The following is a 19,409-nucleotide window of genomic DNA, read 5'->3' on the forward strand; positions in this document are numbered from 1 at the left end:
ACATATGCAACTGATCTTTTTACCATGATCGATCGAAGTGGATGTAGAAATAGTTCAAATGCTTATCTGTACAGCCTTAGCAAAGAACCTCAATTTGTCATCAGACTAGAACAATCAGATGTTAAGAGTCTTGATCAGACGGCTGTGAATCAGATTTGAACTCACAAGTGTCCTTGATTCACTGTGTGGTGCTGAGTAACCCTTTGGATTATCTTGACCACCAAGATTGGCCCCCCAACTCAACAAAAAATGCAGGACAAGGTTTCTTCAAACCGCTGTACCCTTCGCCTCGGCCCGCTTGCTTGGCTTCAAAAAGATCAAAGCGGGGCGAGAGCGAGTCCAACAAGCGCACCGCTTTGCCAGTCATGTATCGGGTCTGAACATGCAGCGGGGCGACGGCGGGTTCAACATGTAGCGGGACAGCGTCCCGCTGCAAAAAAACCGGCCAAAAGCGGTGCGCAGCGGAGCGCTTCAGGTGTTGTTGACGTTTCTCTGCTTCTCGTCTCGCCTCCAACTTCTCTAATTCTCTCCTCTTCAGTTCTAGCGGTTTCACATCTCTAGTATCCGACTCCAAATCCGAGCTCGAATCCAGGCTATCTTCTTCCTCCTCAGCTAAGGACTCTTGAATCACACCAGACTTAGATCCTACTCCGTGTGTCGCCTGATGACTACCCACCAGATCTTCTTCTCCAGCTAATCGACTCGGGTCCTGTGTTAGGTTCGTGTCTACGTTCCCTTCACCCTCTTTCAGAACCCTTGATTCGGCTCTCCTCCTCCTCTCTTCTGCCTGAGCTAGCTTCTTCTCTTCCACTGATTTCGACATCGATGCCATTTCTTGAAGACGAGCCTTGTTAAATAACAACTTGTCTTTCTGCTCCTTGTTCATCCACAACAGAATTAAAAACCGGAATAGTATATGGCGAAATAGTATATGGTGAAAGTTTTGTGAAATGTGATGTAGCTACTTAATTTCTCAGGATGGAAAAATTTCTACTACTTTCTTTCTTCCTTCAGTCACGATAATAGTTTGCCTTTGGATATGGGAGTGTTAATATAAGAATGTGTATAAACTAAAAATTTTATTTTCCAAACGCTGAATGCTGTAGAAGGAAGATGAGAAAATAACGAGAGAACCAAGTTGAGGGAGAGAGAATCAGGGGAGAAATTCTAGGAGAGAGGAAAACTTTTCTCCTTCCTAAGAGCGCCACAATCTGTTGTGGCCCTGAATTTCGGCCCCGAACCACAGGGCCAGATTTCTCTCCTCACTTGTATGTCTCTCCCCTTCGGTATTGGACTAAGTATTACCGTCGCAGGCTTGGGGTAATTCTTCAATAACACTTGTAACTATTCAAACAGCCAGCACGTGACCTTTTCCCCACTGGGGTTTTTACTGGAGCGGAGCACAAGTAGTTAAGTGCCTGATAGCCTACGGCTCAGGAGGCACTCTAAGCAATGAAATAAAAAAAAATGTACTGAATTTTGTGCGAGCAAACACGGTGAAAAGTGTAAGGTTCTCATTGAAACCTTCACTGAAGTAAGCAAATCCTCCGAGGTGACACTTCGAGAACACGATGACGAGACGGACTTGATAAAGTGACTTTTGTTTAGATTTCGAGCTATGTAACTCCAGAAAACTCCAAGAATGGCTCTCGAAAGAATGATGAGTAGGACCATGATCTGGAGCTGGACATCAGAGTGAAAGGTATAGTGCAGTCTGTCTAAACCCATGCCTAATGCGGCATGCCCATACTGAATCCCATACATGTAACCCTTTACATATACGAAAAGATACGTCCTACGTCACCCTCACTCTCAAGGGCCAGACAGGACCCCAGTAGGTGCCAAGATTCATTAAACAGCATTAAACTCAACAACTCGAATACCAAACCAACATAGACATTGATCAGAATATAATTGCCTTTTCCAAGAGGATGTACTTGATATCAAAAGCTCTCAAGAAACTTAACAATCATTTCTAGGTAAAGCTTTAGCTCAGAATCCAAGATTAAATCTCTTTAAAACTGATGGTTCAAGCACCAGGTATGATCAAAAACTTAAGCTGATGTAATTAAATCAAACAATATACCTAAATCACAATGCTATGATCTCACAAAACATTAAATTCTATAGAACCATTACATCACTACAGATTAGACTACTGTCGAGTGGTGAAAATGATACAAATAAGATTTTGAAAGATTAAGGTCTTGATTGTTGTACATATCAGGGTTACAAAAGAATAGTATTTTTGAAAAGACTTGGTCTCAAAGTAAAAGAAAGAGTATATTGTGATTAAGCATCAGTGGAGCCAGTTTTTGGGATAGCATCAGTAGTTCCTGTAGTGGGTTTAGTATCAGTTGAGCTTTTGCTTGGTTTAGCATCAGTGGATCCAGTTTTGGGAAGTGGGTCAGTAGGTCCTGTTTTGGGTTTAGCATCAGGAGCGCTTTTGTCGGGTTTTGCGTCAGTAGGGCTTGTCTTGGGGGTAGGATCAGTAGAGCCAGTTTTGGGGAGTGAGTCGGTAGGTCCTGTTTTAGGTTTAGCATCAGTCGGGCTCGTCTTGGGGGTAGGATCAGTAGAGCCAGTTTTGGGGAGTGAGTCAGTAGGTCCTGTTTTGGGTTTGCCATCAGTCGGGCTCGTCTTGGGGGTAGGATCAGTAGAGCCAGTTTTGGGGGTAGGATCAGTAGAGCCAGTTTTGGGGAGTGAGTCAGTAGGGCCTGTTTTGGGTTTGCCATCAGTCGGGCTCGTCTTGGGGGTAGGATCAGTAGAGCCAGTTTTGGGGAGTGAGTCAGTAGGTCCTGTTTTAGGTTTAGCATCCGTAGGGCTCGTCTTGGGTTTGCCATCAGTAGCGCTCGTCTTGGGGGTAGGATCAGTAGAGCCAGTTTTGGGGAGTGAGTCAGTAGGTCCTGTTTTAGGTTTAGCATCAGTCGGGCTTGTCTTGGGTTTGCCATCAGTAGGGCTCGTCTTGGGGGTAGGATCAGTAGAACTTGATTTGGGCGTAGATTCTTTCTTGGCACCGTCTTGCTTGGGTGCTGGCATTGCCTGTTTCAAGTCTGCTTGCATCTTTGCTCTTGCGGCCTTGATCATGGTTTCCATTTCTTTGCATGAATTGGAATCTGTAGAGGTTGAAGCTGGTGCGTCCTTGGTGCTCGCTGCCTCACGGCGGTTTAAGTTGCTAAAGAAGGATTTCGTCAGTCTCGAGATGGATAAGACATTGATTTTTTTCAGAGAGCTTACCGAATATCAGCTCTTTTTGTGAGCTTTGAGCGACGCGCGACTCCAGAAGCTGAAGGTTTAGGACTCGGAGATGTACCAGAGGGGGTTGTTGTTGCTCCTGTCTTGGGTGCAGGCTGACCGGCATTCTTGTTCTTGGCTTCAGATTCCTTCATTTGCTTCACAATCATAGCGCATAATTTGGAATCTTTGCTAGCTGGTAATTGAGATGTATTAGGTCCAGTGGTTGGTTTTGCGGGGGTATCGGTCGATTTTGCTGGAGTGGTTGGCTTTGCGGGGGTATCGGTTGATTTTGCTGGAGTGGTTGGAGGAGCGTCGGCGCGAGCTTGGATTTCTCCACGAGGGTTCAGTTTCAAAGCATCTTGTGCCTGGGATCGGGCCAGACAGGCGGCCACAAGTACAAAGTTAAGGCCAATGAAGAAACGCATGATTGATATTTTGATGAGGTCGGGTAGACTTGGAAGGATAAGAGCTGTTGGTTAGAAATGAAGTATTAAAGGGAAGATCGATAAAAGAACAAATATACGTATGTGACAAGGTAAAAAGGACAAAAGACTAAATGGCTGAATCGATCGAGCGAGAAGTATATACAAAGATGAATTAATCAAATGATTTAGGATGATTAGAAAAGTTTGAAAACTGGATCTAACTCGATCTTTATATGATTGCTATCTTTTCTCACCTAACCGCAAAGGTCATTCCAGTCAGTCTTGCGCCTCGCTCAAGTCTCACTCCGATGACGGCTTAGTCAAGGCGACATGAGAACAGGGTAAGGTTCTCGATGAGGGATGGAATTCAAGCTTTTTAGATCACTGCATCAAGGATCTTGGCTTCTGCGGCGGTCAGGGTAGAAGTGGGCAACACTCTACTCCCTTCAAGATCATCGTGTTTCTGGTATGGAATCCAATGCCAAGTTGATGAGGCCTCTCTAGTTTTCGAAGTTTTGTCAGTGGAGACACAGGTAGGTAGCTCCATATGACGTTATTATGATGCTGGGTAAAGGGCGCGCAACTGAATGCCAGTAGCGGTTATGGCACAATCTTCGACGAAGATTGAAAGAATGAAATCGTCTTTCATTTTTGTAATTGTAAGACATCATCAAAATATGATTGGAAATCTTGTATAATACGGCTTTCCCGGCCTAAAGGAACGAAGTTTGGTATATAAAATATTGCAACCTGGTCGCTGAGATGATCAAATTACACAGATGGACAAGAAATCCAAGAAAAAAAGGGGTAAAGAACATGATCTTTTACTACTAAAGTCTTGATTGAATAAACAAAATCCTCACTTGAGTAAAAAAAGAGAAAAAAATGTTTGAACGAATTAAAATCAGGAAAAAACGTTTATCAAAACAATCAAATCTGGTTTGTTTTTGATCGTTTATTTGTGAAACTTGACCCATAATCCATCTTGAAAGCTCAAAGTCACAGAGTGGACTTCCTTAATATTTTCCTTAATGGCTGATTTACCTGCTAACTCAACTCTAGAGAATCGATTGATTAATCTAATCAATGCGATAGAAATTTGAGTATAAGCTTACGAGAAAAAAAACGTTCCAGGTGAGTTTAACTTTTGAGAGAAAGGGGTTTTCTTTTCATTTTAAAGCAAGGAAAAAAAACTTACCAAATTGTTGACCAAGACAAAGTCTTGGACCTGCACTAAATGGTTGGAAACTAAATGGATCTTTGCTTTGTAAGACTTGTCTACCATCTAACCAACGATCCGGTATGAATTCTTCTGCATCCTATGCGGATTTGAAAAAAATATCAAATCCAAGCTTCATCGGTTTCACAAATGTATCAAGATGATCTATTTTTATTACTGACCATACCCCATACTTCTGGATCTCGATGTAGGTCTTTGATACTAAATCGACAATCGGTTCTAGATGTTTGAGTAAGCAGTTGATCAGAAAAAGTCGATTTCAAAAGATATAAAGATGAAGTTAAAATGTGGAATAAGTAAAGTTGCGATCAAGACTGACCCAGCTGGAACAAATATACCCGATGGTAATACATCGTCTTCGAATGCACCGCGTAGGTTACACCAAACAGGTGGATGAAGTCTGAAAACCACAGAAAACGCATCAATGATGTTGATAAGGAACAGATGTAAAAGATTGGAAGAACTGGAACCACAAACCTTAGAGTTTCATTAATCACTGCCCTAAGTAATTTACATTGATGGATTTGATCAATAGAAATTTTAGAAATTTGAGCAAGATGGCCAGATTCTAATTGAAGTCGATGCCAAAGCTCATCGCGGCCAGCTAATTCATAAAAACAACTAGTAAGTGCAGAAGAAAGTGAATCTCTTCCGGCAATTAGGATATTGAGAAGTTCATGACGAAGAAGGTGATTTGAGCAACCTGATCGACGTATGCCATCGAGTAGGGTTTCAGGTTCTTGTTGATCGTCTGATAAACTACGCTCTTTGGCTACATTCTCTATCAACACATCTACGGTTGCTAAGACTCTTTGAGTTGATGAATCGGGTGCAAATTTTTGAAAAAATCTGACGATGAAAGCTAGGGGAATGGAGAAAGAGAGGTATTGATTAAAGTTGAAAGCATACTTTATAAGATCGAAACGAGGTGCTTACATGGTATAAAGACATATGATAAACAATGTAGTTGAGCGTCAGCAAAGTCGGCGGAGAAAGCTGTTGCATCTATAGCACCTTCTTGTATAGGTCTATCAAGTAAGAGATCATTGAGCATATCCAAACAATACCCAAAGAAATGTTGGGTAGCAACAGTAAGGGTTAAACGTGAAAAGACTACAAAACCCAACAAAAACAAAACAGTAAATCACAAATCCATCGATAGTCACGAGAAGAATCAGACAAGTGAAATCGAATCGTACGATCTTGAATATCAACAGGATGATCAGACATATTTTGAAATTCAATCCAACTTATCAATCTAGAGACATGTTCTTCACAAGCATCCGCATCAGAATTTCTTTGTTTCGAAAAATGAGGTCTACTTAAGGTTCTATGCCAAGACCAAAGTGATCTTTGATCAGAATTAAAGATACCATCACCTAACAATGGATAAAAAGCCTCTATGAAACTATCAGATTTACCCCAATTTTGAAAATTGTTAGATAAAATATATTTAACATCCAAATGTGAAAAGGTTTGAATGATTTCGGTTCCAAAGACATTAATTCTGATAGCTTTAGTTAGCTTTGAATAGGGATTAAGGTAATCTAATGAACTTGATGGATCACCTTTTAAAAGTGAATTGATTTTATGATATAAGAATTTCAAATCGAATGGCAATGTACAGGTCACTAAAGGTGCTATTTTACTATTTAATGATTTTGCTTTTGATTTATTTGAGTATTCTTTAACTTTCCATCTGATCTGATTGATCAAGTAAACTGATAAGATCAAGATTATCAACTGATCCAGAAAACTGTAAACGTTAAGATTCGGCATCAATGATGATAAGCCGATCTGATCCATTATCATTAACTTCATGATGTAGTTCGTAAAAGGTCGTAAGAGGTCGTTAGCTGGGGTTTGAATATGTACGATTATGATTTGGTATGGACAGATTTAGGATTTATATCTACAGAAGACAAAACGGCAAGAAGGAGAAGTGTTTATAAGTAAACTGGCGACAATTACTTACGTAAAGCTTAAAGCACATTGCCAATCAATTTGCTGTGAATGTGTATCGGCCGGCATAAAGTCTTGGTCGAAAGCTTCATCAACGTCCATATTACATGATGTCATCAAACATGACTAAGAGCATCTCCAATGCTCCCGAATCTGAATGACTAAATGTTACGTTTCTGTCAGAAACGTAACCTGTATTGGAGTTATTCAGACAAACCTCATCCAACGCCGAGGTCGTGTTCCCACATGGAACCTCCCGTGTGAACTCGTTTTTTCGGAAATGACACGTTCCCAGGCTCAGGTCAGCAAATTTGCTGACCTGGCCGAATAATCTGAATCCCAGTATCCCAACGACTATTGGGCCAAAAATAAAGAAATTCATACATCCGTGGACTACCTTTCTCTTTCTTTACGTGAGGTGAGCGCAATCGATCACATGTATTGTGTGGAACGCGATAGGTGCGATCGACCAATTACGTAGATGAAGACATATGGTGACGGGGGTTCAACCTCAAATGAACCCTATGAGGAATTGGGAAAGAAGTTCAGTTGTGCGTTGCAGGGCGCTGTCACCTGAAAAAAATTACAGCTGTCCAGCCGAGGGAAATACTGAGCTCAATGGCAACCCTCGCCCAGCTTGGCAAGACATCTGCCGGCCGATTTCCAACCCGCCAAATTGATGCGGATTTGGTCGACGCTTTACGCAATTGTCGTTACTTACAGTCGATTTCCAAAAGGTGGACCGAGGTTTGCGAGCAAGATTCAAATGATTCGGCTCGGAAGTTGACTCGTCAAGCTTTGTGGGATGGATTGTTTACATACCCCTGAACACTTCTCCTTTTCCTCCTTTTTGTCTTTTGTAGATATCTGTCCAGCCCAAAAGTTGGTAATGTCATCGACCGTCAGCTGCTTTTGACCGCAAGACTCAACCTCCAGTCATCGGGGAAATTCAGAGTCCGTGTTAAATGTCATCTACTCTTGACCGCAAGACTCTGCAAGACTCAACATCTATCATCTACTTTTGACCGCGAGATTCAACATCAAATTCCATTTACATACTTTTGAACGCAAGAATCAAGTGGTCAAAGAACTTGTACAAAGCTTGTTCCGCAAAGAGCATGACCATTACACCACTGGAAGTTTGACGTATCATGGTCGATTTCAGCAAGCTTGGGCCTTTTCGCCCGCAAAACTCGAGCAGATCGGCGTGAAATCGCTTCCAATCTTTGGCCTGGATTTATTCCACCAGAACGTTTTGTGAGAACTTTCAAGAGTCCGATACTGGAGTGTTGTGAGAAATGAAAAGAGACGGGGCGCACCGCGGGATTTCTGTCCTTCAATTACGAATAATTTGTACGGTGGCCGTGGACGGACAAATCTACGGTGGCTCTAAAGTGTACACCACGGGAGGGTTTAGACCGTCCACGGACGGCCTGGCTGGGCCGCCTGAAGACGGTCTTTCTATGCGGAGTGATGGGCGGCCCGAGGACAGCCCTCTCGGCCGACCGCTGTGGGATCGAAAAGAGGCGTGCCACAAACCCAGCGTCTGGCTGCCATCAGGCTGCGCAATTGCGGCCTAATGGCGGTCAGAGTGGTCAACCATCCGCAACGAACGGGCCGAGATTTTAGGTCGGGCTTTACAATTTGTGGACCCATCACGGGGCCGGGGCATTTCTGACGGGCTTATGGGGTTTTTCGCTTGGGTTTTTTAGGGTGAGCAGTGCTTCTCACCGGTAGGATGGTCTCCCCGTCATTGCAGTGGCGTGCGTCCCTCTCATTTGGCTTTTGCAAATATGGGTTGAACAACATCATGACGTGAATTGCAAAATTATGAATAATTTTAATAATTTCCGTTGATGGGAACAAGGAACAAAAGAGACAAAGGAAAAGGGATTTCATAGTTTTAGGGGGGGATTAAACAAGGGGGGTCATCCGCAGAGGCGGGGTTAGAGCCATTCCATTTCATTCACTGGCTTCCATATTTTTGTCGGTTTGGGCGTCATTATTGACATTGACTTGATGCATACCAGCCTGGATGGCTTCTTCATCAGGCAAACCGAATGAAATAGTGTGTTGAAGGTCTTGCCATTGAATACGTTCCGATCGTCCGTATAGACGATGTTGTAAAACCTTCAAATGTGGTAGATGGGAATAAATATCCAAATCTCAGCTCAGCCGGAAGAAGGTACTCACGCAACAGTATAATCAGGTTGTGATCCTGCAAGTCTGTCAAGCTGGCGATCAACACAGGCCCAAATCGAAGCACCGCGTCTCCCACCATGTTGGTAAATCTTTGCTGCTTCTCGTCGCTAGAAGCCAAATCCAAATCACACATGAGGAATGGTTAGGCTGACGAGATAGAATCAAATCACTAGCCACTTACAAGGTATGCAATGCGAGCCCGAGTCGGATCGCTGGTTACATTCCACAACGATTGAGGGTCAGTGTGATCACCTAACGTGCCAAACTTGAGTGCAATCTGGTAGAAAGAGAAGGTAAGATAAGTGTGAGGAAATTCGGTGACTTGTGGGTTTTGTAGTCAGGCATTTACTCACTTTATAGATAAGTTCCTTGAGGGTTGGAACGGGGGTATCAGACACTTCGCCGGTTTTAACCTCCCAGATCCCTGATAAGAGCTCAGGGAAAGACATCAGCACAACACAAGCAGAGGGAGGCATGGTGTCATGACAATTGTTGAATACAATACTCACCAAGTTGTGCAACTTTGCACGACCATGCTTGCATGCATTTTTGATGGTAGTGTGATATAACTTAGTCCCTGCCACGTCGCTGACACCATGAATGTTGGCAGGAAGATGTTTGGTCGTCCATGCTGGCCCTTGTCGGTTCACAGTTTGCTGAAGAGTCCCATATGATAAGTCGGGGTCTGAAAAATGAAAGATCTTTCAACCAATATCTTACCTTGACATTGTTGAACAAAGAGTTCACGATCCATATTCCTTTGCCATCAAACATTGTGGTGTACGCTTGAATCGTGGGTTGGGTGAGCAATCTCCGTACCAGCGGTTTGAAAAAATCCTAATAAATGACGGTCAATATATCAGTGTCAATCTGAAGAAAGGGAAACTACAACATACTTGTAGGTGCGTGGATGGCGCCCATGGTCCAACCCTTGGCATTGGGTCAGCATGAACCACCGCTTGAGTAGCCGGAGCTGGGTTGTCCTCGATGTGACGGCTGAGTCGCGCAATGCGGTCAGACATGACATCGATGTGGCTCAAAATTGAGTCAGGCGCCATAGCAGAGTCTATGTTAGCTTCCATGTGGGACTCGAGGCGGCTGGTCAGACGTTCTAGGCTTTCGAAAATCGTGTGCATCTTCTCTTGCATGCTTGTGAGATCATACACAATACGAGCTTGAACCGAGGCCTGCACCATATATCGATGGTGCTCTCCAATGACCTGAGGGAGGGATAAGATAAAAAAGTGTCAACTTACTTTTTACAAATAGAAACCGTGATATTTAAAATCGTGAAACTTACTTCAGCTTGGGTCCGCCCCCATTTCCTATGGTCGCGGTCTAAGCCAGCGTCAATTGCCATGGCATCCCAAACCGCTAGATCAACTGGTCCAAGAGAGCGTTGATACTTGACCCCGGTCATGCTGTTGGCGTTGACCTCAATTGGAGTTGAAGGGCCGTTCCGAAGGGCAAGCCGGTCCGAAGCGCTGGCCGAAGTTCCCACTCTTGGCGCCTTTGGGGAGCGGGATTGCTCATTTTGGACACAGTCTGTGGTGAAAGCGTCAGGAGTTGGGCTCCCACCGTCACCATGGTTCCATAACCCATTATGGTTATTGAAACTCCCGAGGGAAAGTGACATTAAAGGGGATCTGCGCGGGGTAATTGTTTCCGGCGTGCTTCTTGCGTTAACGCTTGCAGCTGCAGAATGAGATAAGGTTTTATAAATAAATGAGACACGGCGGAGTCAATGAAGAGAGAGAGAAAGAGATAAGACTGACCCAAACTGCGGGACAGTGCTGGAGTCATACTGGTTTGATGTGATTGGTGATGGTAGTTTGAAGATCTAAAATAATGTTGGAATCATCAATTGACATCATGAGAAAGTCCTCTGATTCCGTTGACATGTAATCTTCGAGTGTGTGCTTTTCATCCTTCTCTAGCTCATCTTACATAAAATGTTACGTCTCGCTGTCTACTTGCTTTACATATTTGTTACGTATGAATACTTGTAATATGTAGATATATAAGACTCCTAGAGCCACGAGAGGAAAGGGTTCTTTTTCTTCACCCTTTCCAAAATCTATCTCGTGCGCTCTAGGTAAGCTTTATCTATCTTTCACTATTTTGTTATTTTATATGAAATGCTTATTTCACCCTTTCCAAAATCTATCTCGTGTGCTCTAGTTGATTGCAACAAATAACGTTTCAGAGTTAAAGTTTGAGTCAGAGTTGGACTGGAAAAGATAACAAGAAAAGGAAAAAAAAAGGGAAATTCGCTTGCAAACACTGGGTTTTTTGCAAATAATGAGGAGTACGAAGTGGAGCTCCGTGATGGACAACAAGTGTGATGTCTGTTCTGATCAGACCGTCCTCTTACCTCTTGCCTTCATCCCATTCTGGTGGGATGGATGGCGATTGGTAGACCTAATCACGTCAAACAAAACTATTGCTGCGCAATCACAACTCCCACGGTTCACGGCTGTGGATGGTGAGGTTCGATTTGGTGGCACTGCGGCTATTGTGGGACTCTTTGGCCTTTGCTTGTTGCTCGTGTTCTTCCGTTTGGCCTTTTACCTGACGACTGACTCCCAAAAAGTGTCGCAAACTTCAATCCCATTGCAGAATGCCCAACATCGCGAACACCGCCTCCACTGCCAAATTGGAAAGGATGTGGGTATTTTTAGTCTTTGTGGTTGATCACCGCCGATCTTGTGTGATAAGGTTCAAAGCTGATTGAAGTTTATAACTTGAACCTTATAATAAATAGCCGCCGTGCTGCGACTGACCCTGGTTTGCCTCCTGTACACCAAGTTCCGAATAATGATCGTCCTGCTGGGGATGCCCAAGCGCCCGATATCAAATCGAATTTCGAAATTCCAGAGACCACCGCGCGCGGAAGGTGTGCTTGCTAAGTCGCTGGTGAAAAATTAATAGGGTGAAGGTTGCTGACTTTCGGTGTTATGAAAGCTCACAAAGAGCTCCTATCCGGTTATGTCCTCGTGCCGAGGCCATGCGGGGTCACCCTGGTCACCCTATCAAAATCACCAGCAAAGACAGTTCCATCATCGCACAATCTAGTCAATCATATCCTGCGGCTCCAGGTACAGTTTTTTTTTGTTTTCAAACGTCTGGACATGATATTAATATATTTTTTTTGGTTCCATTTGTTGGTTCCTCAGAATACTCGATTCACACCAGGCAAGGTCGAGGTAGGCAATTAACAACATCCTCAGTTAGACGTGCAATCCAGAACTCCACTTTGGTGGAATACCTTCGATTTGTTGGGTTACGCGCAAAAATGATTAAAAAAGTGCTTCCCATTTTAAATGCGCAAAGCATTGATGATTTTCATTACTTCATGTTTCTTGATCACATCACCGCTGAACATATGAATGGTTGGGGTATTCCATATGGTATACGCATGCAACTGTTGATTCATGCAGAAGCTTTCTTCCAACATGTCAAGAACCAAAATTGAACCACTTGTCTATGTATGAATTGTTGATGTTCTAAGTTATGTTTGTTGTTATCTTTGGAAGCACTGCAAACATCATTCAACTTCCCCAAGTGGGCAGGAAAAAATGATTGGGAGTATGACTTGTCATAAAATGATCTATAACTTCACACCAGAGCCATAACACCCACACTACATATGTGTAGCAGGCTCAGTGAATAGGTGGTTATCCTGTACAAACAGTTCTGCTCAGTTATCTGCGCATGAGGATAATTTATTCATATGTAATACATGCTGTAACTTTTTTCAGATTGACAAAAGCATTCAAAAGATTGACTACATACACTGACTCAACATTTTGGTGTAATCTCATTAAGTCAACTGCATGTAACACCCTTTCTGTTACTAAGAAATAGCTTCAACAATATTGCCTGAGCAGCTACAGAATTATATGTAGTGAATTTTTGGGGCACTTTTTTCAGAGTAAAAAAAGTTACATGTGGTATAACATGTGATTTATTTATTCTGATGGGCAAAAAACTGAGCAGAACTGTATGTACATGATAGACAACTATTTACTTAGCTTGCGGCACATATGTAGTGTGGGTGTTATGGCTCAGGTGTGCAGTATTGGATCCTTTTATGACAAACTGTACTATTGATCATTTTCCTCTTTCAACTTGGGGAAGTTGAATGATGTTTGCAGTGAAGTTTATATATTCATTGAAGCAAATGAAATAAAACCAGACAGATCAGCATATCTTGAGATAGGTTGTTCTGTGAACAGCTTGTATTTGTCCTTTAATGAGATCCCAAAATTCCTTTGTGAAGCTGAAGCATTTGACAATATCAGATCGTTATTGGTCTTGGAGTATCCAAACAAAAACTTCAAGCTACACCCATAAAACGAGTGCTTCCAAACGCAACATTCGTACTTCTGACCGATCATTTTAAAATCAACCAAGACTTTTTAAAGTATTCCCACAATTGATTCTTATATACAAGTTGCTTGTCTCATTTCATCACTCATCACAATGTTAATTATTGCTGAAGATTTCTATTCACGTCTCTTCTCGTTACACCAAATATGGGAAAGTTTAATCAAAGATACCCTTCAACACATTGAGTTGCATGGAGACGTTGTTCCAAATGATCTTATCCGCATCATTGATTTGGGAAAGTACATCAAGGAAGTGCAGAAGGAGTTTGAAGATTTCATTGGCATGGTCAATCTGGTCGCATCATGTAACGAAGGTAGGCCCTCATTGTCTCTCATTGAATAACCATATATGTATGATTCTAACATCATATGGTCATGTGGTCATGATGAAGATGATGACTGAGTTTGGTGAAGCGGCTTTCAGAATCGAGCATTTTGTAAGATATTTAAAATTTGTGATGATTGTGGTTTGGATATTGATGTTACTTGTGCTCTTGAAATCGATACCGATTTTTAGACATGTCCCTGTTTGTCCTTTTAGAACTGGCCTCTCGGTGGTATCTTATTTATCTTAGTTATCTTATTCAAGGAATAAAAGCGAAAGGCTTTGCAATTATTGTTTTGTTCCTCATGAACTTCTGCTTCCCATGTATATTGAGGATCTTGTTTTACTTGACCTTGACATTGTTTCAAATGGGTAGTCCGCGTTTGGTGATTACATTGATGTTCACGAATCTTGTTAAATTAGGGGATACAAAGTTTAAAACTGGGGATTTTTTTCCCAGTTTCCCAGTTTTTGTTTTTGGCTGTGTTTGGAACTTTCCCACGTTCAGCCAGTTTCCCAGTTTGCATTTTTGGCTGTATTTGGGAAACTGGGAAACTGGGAAAAAACTCCCAGTTTTAACTTTGTATCCCCTAATTGGCGAGATTTCCAAAAAAATCAATCTTTGTTCTAACAGCAGTAACTCTCATTATTAAAAAAGCAACTTCACCTGAAGAAACCGCACCAAAACAAAAGCATGTTTGAAGTTCAGTCTCATGTTTTTCTTTCAACCAAACCCAATATTGTTCATCAAATTATGGCTTCTTACTGATTTTAGGATTTGGTTTGATTTTTAATAGAATGTATTCTTTATACTTGAGATTATCATTCTTCGGCATCAATTTGGACGGGACTCAGAGTTCAACCGATTTTAAGTGATGAAGTTCAAATGTTCAAAGCTTTGATTATGGTACACAAAGTTTTACAAGAAGATCATCCACTTACTGTAAGAGAAGGACAACCACAGTCAGGTTAGTTAGAAACTTATGCAAGAACAATTGGTCATGATGGATTATGAGGTATGTCCTAAATCCTCAATTCTATTCTAAAATCGAGTGTAATTTCTAACTGTATCCTCTTCTTTTCTGGTTGGCAGGTTATGGTGCTTTGATTCATGCGTATGTTTCTACTATCTTGGCTAAACACAGGTTTCATAGACAACATCCTGAATTTGATGGATTACTCCAATACAAGGAATATATTTCATTGAATAATATTGATGATCCTAATGAAGGGTAAATCATCTCCAATCTGCAATCACAATCAGGGTCTTTGATGTATTTCGTCATTATATACTGACTCTTAACTCTGTTCGATTTGTTTAATTCACTGATAGTTAGGAAACTATTACGGATTTGATGAATCTTCAAAATCAAATCGATTCTTTTCGAAAATTAATCTTTGCACACTTTCGTGATTTAATCAACCATGAATGTTGAATTGATGCGCTTGTGCCTCACGTCAAGGAAATTCAGGAAATCCATCAATTTATCACTAGTATGCTGAGAGCCATGCATTGTCGTAAGTAATTGAATCATAATCTGTTTGATGCTTTTACAAGATTTATCAACCTGAATGATTTATCTCATAGATCAACTGTCTTCCATAGGTGCTGATGCGATGGGTGCACTACAACCTTTACGAGAGTGATTCAATGCTCAGCATTCTAATTTACAAAAGTTTTATTACAAGTGTAGTAATTACAAGTATCTCACTGGTCTGATCAACATTTCTAAACTTCCTCAAGAGCCACCTCACTTGACAAATAGTGGAGATGCACCCGAATTACTACGAAGACCAGCCAAGACTCCAGAAGTGAAACCGATCCCGCCTAAGCCTCAAAACACCAGCTCCTGATATAGCAGAACAAGCGAGAATGTTAAAAGAATATGAACAAAAACAAGCCTTGAACGAGTTTTAGCTATGAGAGGACAGTATGAAAGATATCAAATGATGTCAGAACAATATGATAGATGATGGTCCAACAAAACATTGATGCAAAACTTTCTCCAAAAGATGAGATGATGACCTCATTACAGGATCAAGTAACTTAGCGGAAGAATAAATATGAAGCATTGGCTAATCTTTATTCACAATTAAGGACTGAATATTTAGGTATGTTGAGTAAATTCAAGGCTATGCAATCGAAAGCTAATAGTGCTCAAGAAGCTATTGATCAAATGGAACGGAGAAAAGGAATATTGAAGCTAAAAATTTAGAACTTGCGGATATGATTCGGGAACAAGATCGAGCTAGATTTAACTGAAACCAATCTACTTTACCTCCTGATGCATTGGATTTAGACCCAGCTCAAACTTTGAAACAACAACAGTTTTGTTGACTCTTTTGTTTTTAGTTCTCTCATAGACTTTGAACTGCCTCATTGACTTCACTGGATGCTTTTTCCCCTAGGTTCTGAAAAAGCAGTTGAAAAAAGAAGATATGAGAGCGAAAAATCCAACTCTAAAACCTATGGAAGAATGAATCTGGTAGATGATGACAGTCGAGTTTATTTCAAAGAGATATTTGATTAGGAAATTGTATTAAATAAGTCACTTTTTGGAAATCTAAATTTTGTATTATATCCTTTTGATAATCTTATCATGATTGAAAAGAAGCAATTGAATCAAACATGAGGACAGATAAATACTAGAATCTTCAATTGATATTGAATTTTTGTGAGAATTGAATTCAGTACTTGTTTGTTTTTTCACTGTGATCTAAACCATCTTGTATACCAAGGTGCAGTTTCAATATGTATAGCTCTTTGAATTCCTTCTTTTAATTCTTTATAATGATTTAGAAAAGAGTCTTATTACCCATAAGAGAGGTACATACCTTTTCAAACCACTCGGAAGACATTTCCAAAGTGAGCTCCAATTATCAGGACCGCAAGCCACCTGTTGCCCTGAATAAATCATAAGCTTGATATAGAGAAATAGGTGAAATGTAAAGATAAGAAAAGGATTACCAACCGGATTGGACAAGGTTGAGGAAAGAAGTCGTTGTCAATCATCTTTTAACGAGTTTGTAATGATCATTCTGAATTCCTATTCATGGGGGGTGTGACTGATGTCGATGGTCAAACTCAACCATGGCAATTTTTATGTTTAAATTCGATCAAACCATAACAGCGCAAAACTCATCTTGCAAGTTCAACTCTCATTTTATAACCCGAAAGTTTTGTAATGGTTAGTACGTACCTACATCCCGCTAGGTTTGGCTTATCTAAAGCCCGACGGTTTATGGAATTTAAACTCCCTTTCGACTCATGACCAGGGTGATAGTGAAATGTTTGATGGAACTGAGCTTCGCCATAATCCTGTCTTTACCCTCTTTTGCAATGTTTGAGTCTGACGCGATCGATAAGTCTAACTTTATGATCTTGATTCGATCCTAACATTCAAAGAAACGTTTCCAAGTCGCTAGGGTCGGAAATTAATGGGCTCCGGAGTGTAACGGGTTTTCATAATGGAATGCTCTTGTTTCGGTTGCAGCCATTTCACTCCCAAGGGATGCAGTGGCAAATTGACTATAAATCTCCATCCTTCTTTCTCATCAATGCTCTCAACAGCCATACCGCGATCAATCCACCTGATCTTTATAGTTCTGAGCCCTGATTATTCAGTGTGAGTTTTTAAACGATATTCTAGTGATTTAGTAGATTGAGGATTGTTTTACATGACCCCGTAGGCAATTCCACGATACCACTCAGCACCAGTGCGATCTCGCAATCTTTGAAAGTTGAAACCTAGGTGGGTATACACGTTTTTCTTTTCTTTTCGCATTCCAAGACCAGATTGAACTAGACTTTACAATCATGAACAATTGATGATTTAATGATGAATTTCATGAAAACTAGACACCGAAAACATGTCTGATGCATTGAAATTCATCGGAGCTTTATTATTCGCCATCACATTTTTGATAAATGGTTTGACCGCCATGCCTTACGTACACGTGGGTTACTACGACGTTTTGATCAATCAAGTGCATGAGATACGAGAAGGACCTTTTGCGTGGGAGTGGAGGACTAAAAACACGCAATACTCAGCATGAGCCCCGTTTCCCGCGGGCTCGGGGATCTCCGGCTTCCGTACCGTCGGTACGGTGCCTCGGGCTAGGTATCTCAGCCCCCCGGCACCGTACCGACTCCGACGGAGCGGGGACCGGGCAAGAGTATGAGGATCCCCGGTTTTTATCGGGGAACCGAGCTATAGCAGAGAGCTGTAGAATCGAGGGCAGATAGGGAGAAATGAAAGGTGAGGAAGGCCTCGTAACAACTCATACATCAGTATAAGGAATCAAATACAATGAAATACCTGTACGAAACAGTAGAATATCAGCCGGAACTTGCTCGTGAAGCAGATTTATGAATTTTTTTGATCTAGCAAGCTCTACCGACTAACACTCGACGGGGAACCGACGGGGAACCGATATTTCGGTACACTGCACAGATGTAGTATTTTTCGGCTATGCAAAATGATTAGAATTAATGTCAAAAATAATTAAAAATGCTATGTTAATGCATAAAAATGCACCATTAATGCACCATTAATGAAAAAAAATGCAGCATCAATGCAGAAAAATGCAGTGTTAATGCACATGCAGAATGAATGCAGAATTCCACCTTTTTCAATTTTTTTTGTCCTTCAGGTCAATCATTTTTCACTTGGGAAAAATACTACATTTTCCCAGTGGTAGGCCCCCGATTTTCGGTGGCGGGGGGCGGTCTGAAGACGTACATGAAGATCCCCGACGGGGAGGGGTCGGCTCGGAAGCCGGGATGCATTTCCAAAAAGTGCTCGGGGTGGATTTTCGCCGGTCCCCGCTCCCGAGCGAGCGGGGCTCATGCTGACGCAATACGGCAAGGAGGTCATGGCACCACAATTTCAGATAGCTCGGGACGCAGACTGGACACACTACTTGATCAAAATTAAGGATCAAGATAAGGGTCATGTTAGAAACAGGTTTTTGGTCAGCAAGGAAGCTGGCGTAAACAAATGGTCGGATCTAAAGGACGTCATTGATCCTACCACAGATTTTAAGGAGGTTGACGGAGTGCTAGCCTTTGAGGTCAAGGTTGAGCCTGCACCCCCACCAGGTGAATCCGCACCAGTTCCATCCCCATCAGGTCGTCGTGCATCCGCAAGACGTGCATAAAGCGGTGGAGAAGTCTCTGCCAGCTTAACATGGTCAGATTGATCTTGATTGTCCAATTTTCAAGTGACACTTTTATATTGATCTCATCTCTTTTCTGCTCTACATGTGACTAGATTTATTTTTTTCAAGAAGATCTTGACTCGCACTATCGTATAACAACTATGGTGACAATACTTGAGATTACTTTAATGAATAAATTGTCAAATACATTGAGATTTAATTGTTATTATGATGAATTCTGGGATTTGTAAACACGTTGAATTGGGATTATATGTTGCAGTGTGCTCTACAACTAGTTTTGTTACTGGAAATGGAGAAGCAGGTGGGATGTTGATGAGACCTGAGAGGCATCAAGAGAGTGACTTGATCAACTTCATGCCCATTGAGTTCCCCAGTGACAGTCCTGGACACTGGGCCCAACTATGTGAAGCTCTCTGAAGCCAGTTGGACACCATCTTATAAGCATCTGA

The 19,409-nt window shown here is 41.7% G+C and overlaps 6 protein-coding genes across 6 annotated transcripts; 3 read left to right on the forward strand and 3 right to left on the reverse strand.

Moving 5' to 3' along the window:
- Window positions 1–2,292: 2,292 nt before the first annotated feature.
- On the reverse strand, window positions 2,293–3,659 carry MELLADRAFT_109699 (uncharacterized protein; the record flags this gene model as incomplete). The annotated part of the gene is made up of 2 exons (XM_007413743.1): window positions 2,293–3,172; window positions 3,235–3,659. 2 exons carry the CDS (start codon window positions 3,657–3,659, stop codon window positions 2,293–2,295), a joined length of 1,305 nt encoding a protein of 434 aa, XP_007413805.1.
- A 955-nt stretch (window positions 3,660–4,614) lies between these two features.
- Window positions 4,615–6,678, reverse strand: MELLADRAFT_109700 (uncharacterized protein; the record flags this gene model as incomplete). The annotated part of the gene is made up of 7 exons (XM_007413742.1): window positions 4,615–4,769; window positions 4,858–4,978; window positions 5,061–5,118; window positions 5,219–5,299; window positions 5,377–5,761; window positions 5,836–6,012; window positions 6,099–6,678. The coding sequence occupies 7 exons, from the start codon at window positions 6,676–6,678 to the stop codon at window positions 4,615–4,617; spliced, it is 1,557 nt and encodes a 518-aa protein (XP_007413804.1).
- Window positions 6,679–8,823: 2,145 nt separating this feature from the next.
- On the reverse strand, window positions 8,824–10,699 carry MELLADRAFT_65952 (uncharacterized protein; the record flags this gene model as incomplete). Its single annotated transcript, XM_007413741.1, has 6 exons — window positions 8,824–8,991; window positions 9,245–9,340; window positions 9,417–9,719; window positions 9,784–9,900; window positions 9,960–10,283; window positions 10,364–10,699. 6 exons carry the CDS (start codon window positions 10,697–10,699, stop codon window positions 8,824–8,826), a joined length of 1,344 nt encoding a protein of 447 aa, XP_007413803.1.
- Window positions 10,700–11,683: 984 nt separating this feature from the next.
- On the forward strand, window positions 11,684–12,538 carry MELLADRAFT_109702 (uncharacterized protein; the record flags this gene model as incomplete). Its single annotated transcript, XM_007413670.1, has 4 exons — window positions 11,684–11,781; window positions 11,828–11,959; window positions 12,028–12,161; window positions 12,240–12,538. The coding sequence occupies 4 exons, from the start codon at window positions 11,684–11,686 to the stop codon at window positions 12,536–12,538; spliced, it is 663 nt and encodes a 220-aa protein (XP_007413732.1).
- A 2,127-nt stretch (window positions 12,539–14,665) lies between these two features.
- MELLADRAFT_90558 (uncharacterized protein) lies at window positions 14,666–15,995 on the forward strand (the record flags this gene model as incomplete). The annotated part of the gene is made up of 6 exons (XM_007413671.1): window positions 14,666–14,747; window positions 14,873–15,011; window positions 15,284–15,297; window positions 15,386–15,422; window positions 15,474–15,591; window positions 15,831–15,995. 6 exons carry the CDS (start codon window positions 14,666–14,668, stop codon window positions 15,993–15,995), a joined length of 555 nt encoding a protein of 184 aa, XP_007413733.1.
- A 1,654-nt stretch (window positions 15,996–17,649) lies between these two features.
- Window positions 17,650–18,939, forward strand: MELLADRAFT_109704 (uncharacterized protein; the record flags this gene model as incomplete). Its single annotated transcript, XM_007413672.1, has 2 exons — window positions 17,650–17,736; window positions 18,718–18,939. The coding sequence occupies 2 exons, from the start codon at window positions 17,650–17,652 to the stop codon at window positions 18,937–18,939; spliced, it is 309 nt and encodes a 102-aa protein (XP_007413734.1).
- Between the last annotated feature and the right edge of the window lie 470 nt (window positions 18,940–19,409).

The sequence above is a fragment of the Melampsora larici-populina genome (genome assembly GCF_000204055.1).
Source record: "Melampsora larici-populina 98AG31 unplaced genomic scaffold MELLAscaffold_38, whole genome shotgun sequence".
NCBI lineage: Eukaryota > Fungi > Basidiomycota > Pucciniomycetes > Pucciniales > Melampsoraceae > Melampsora > Melampsora laricis-populina.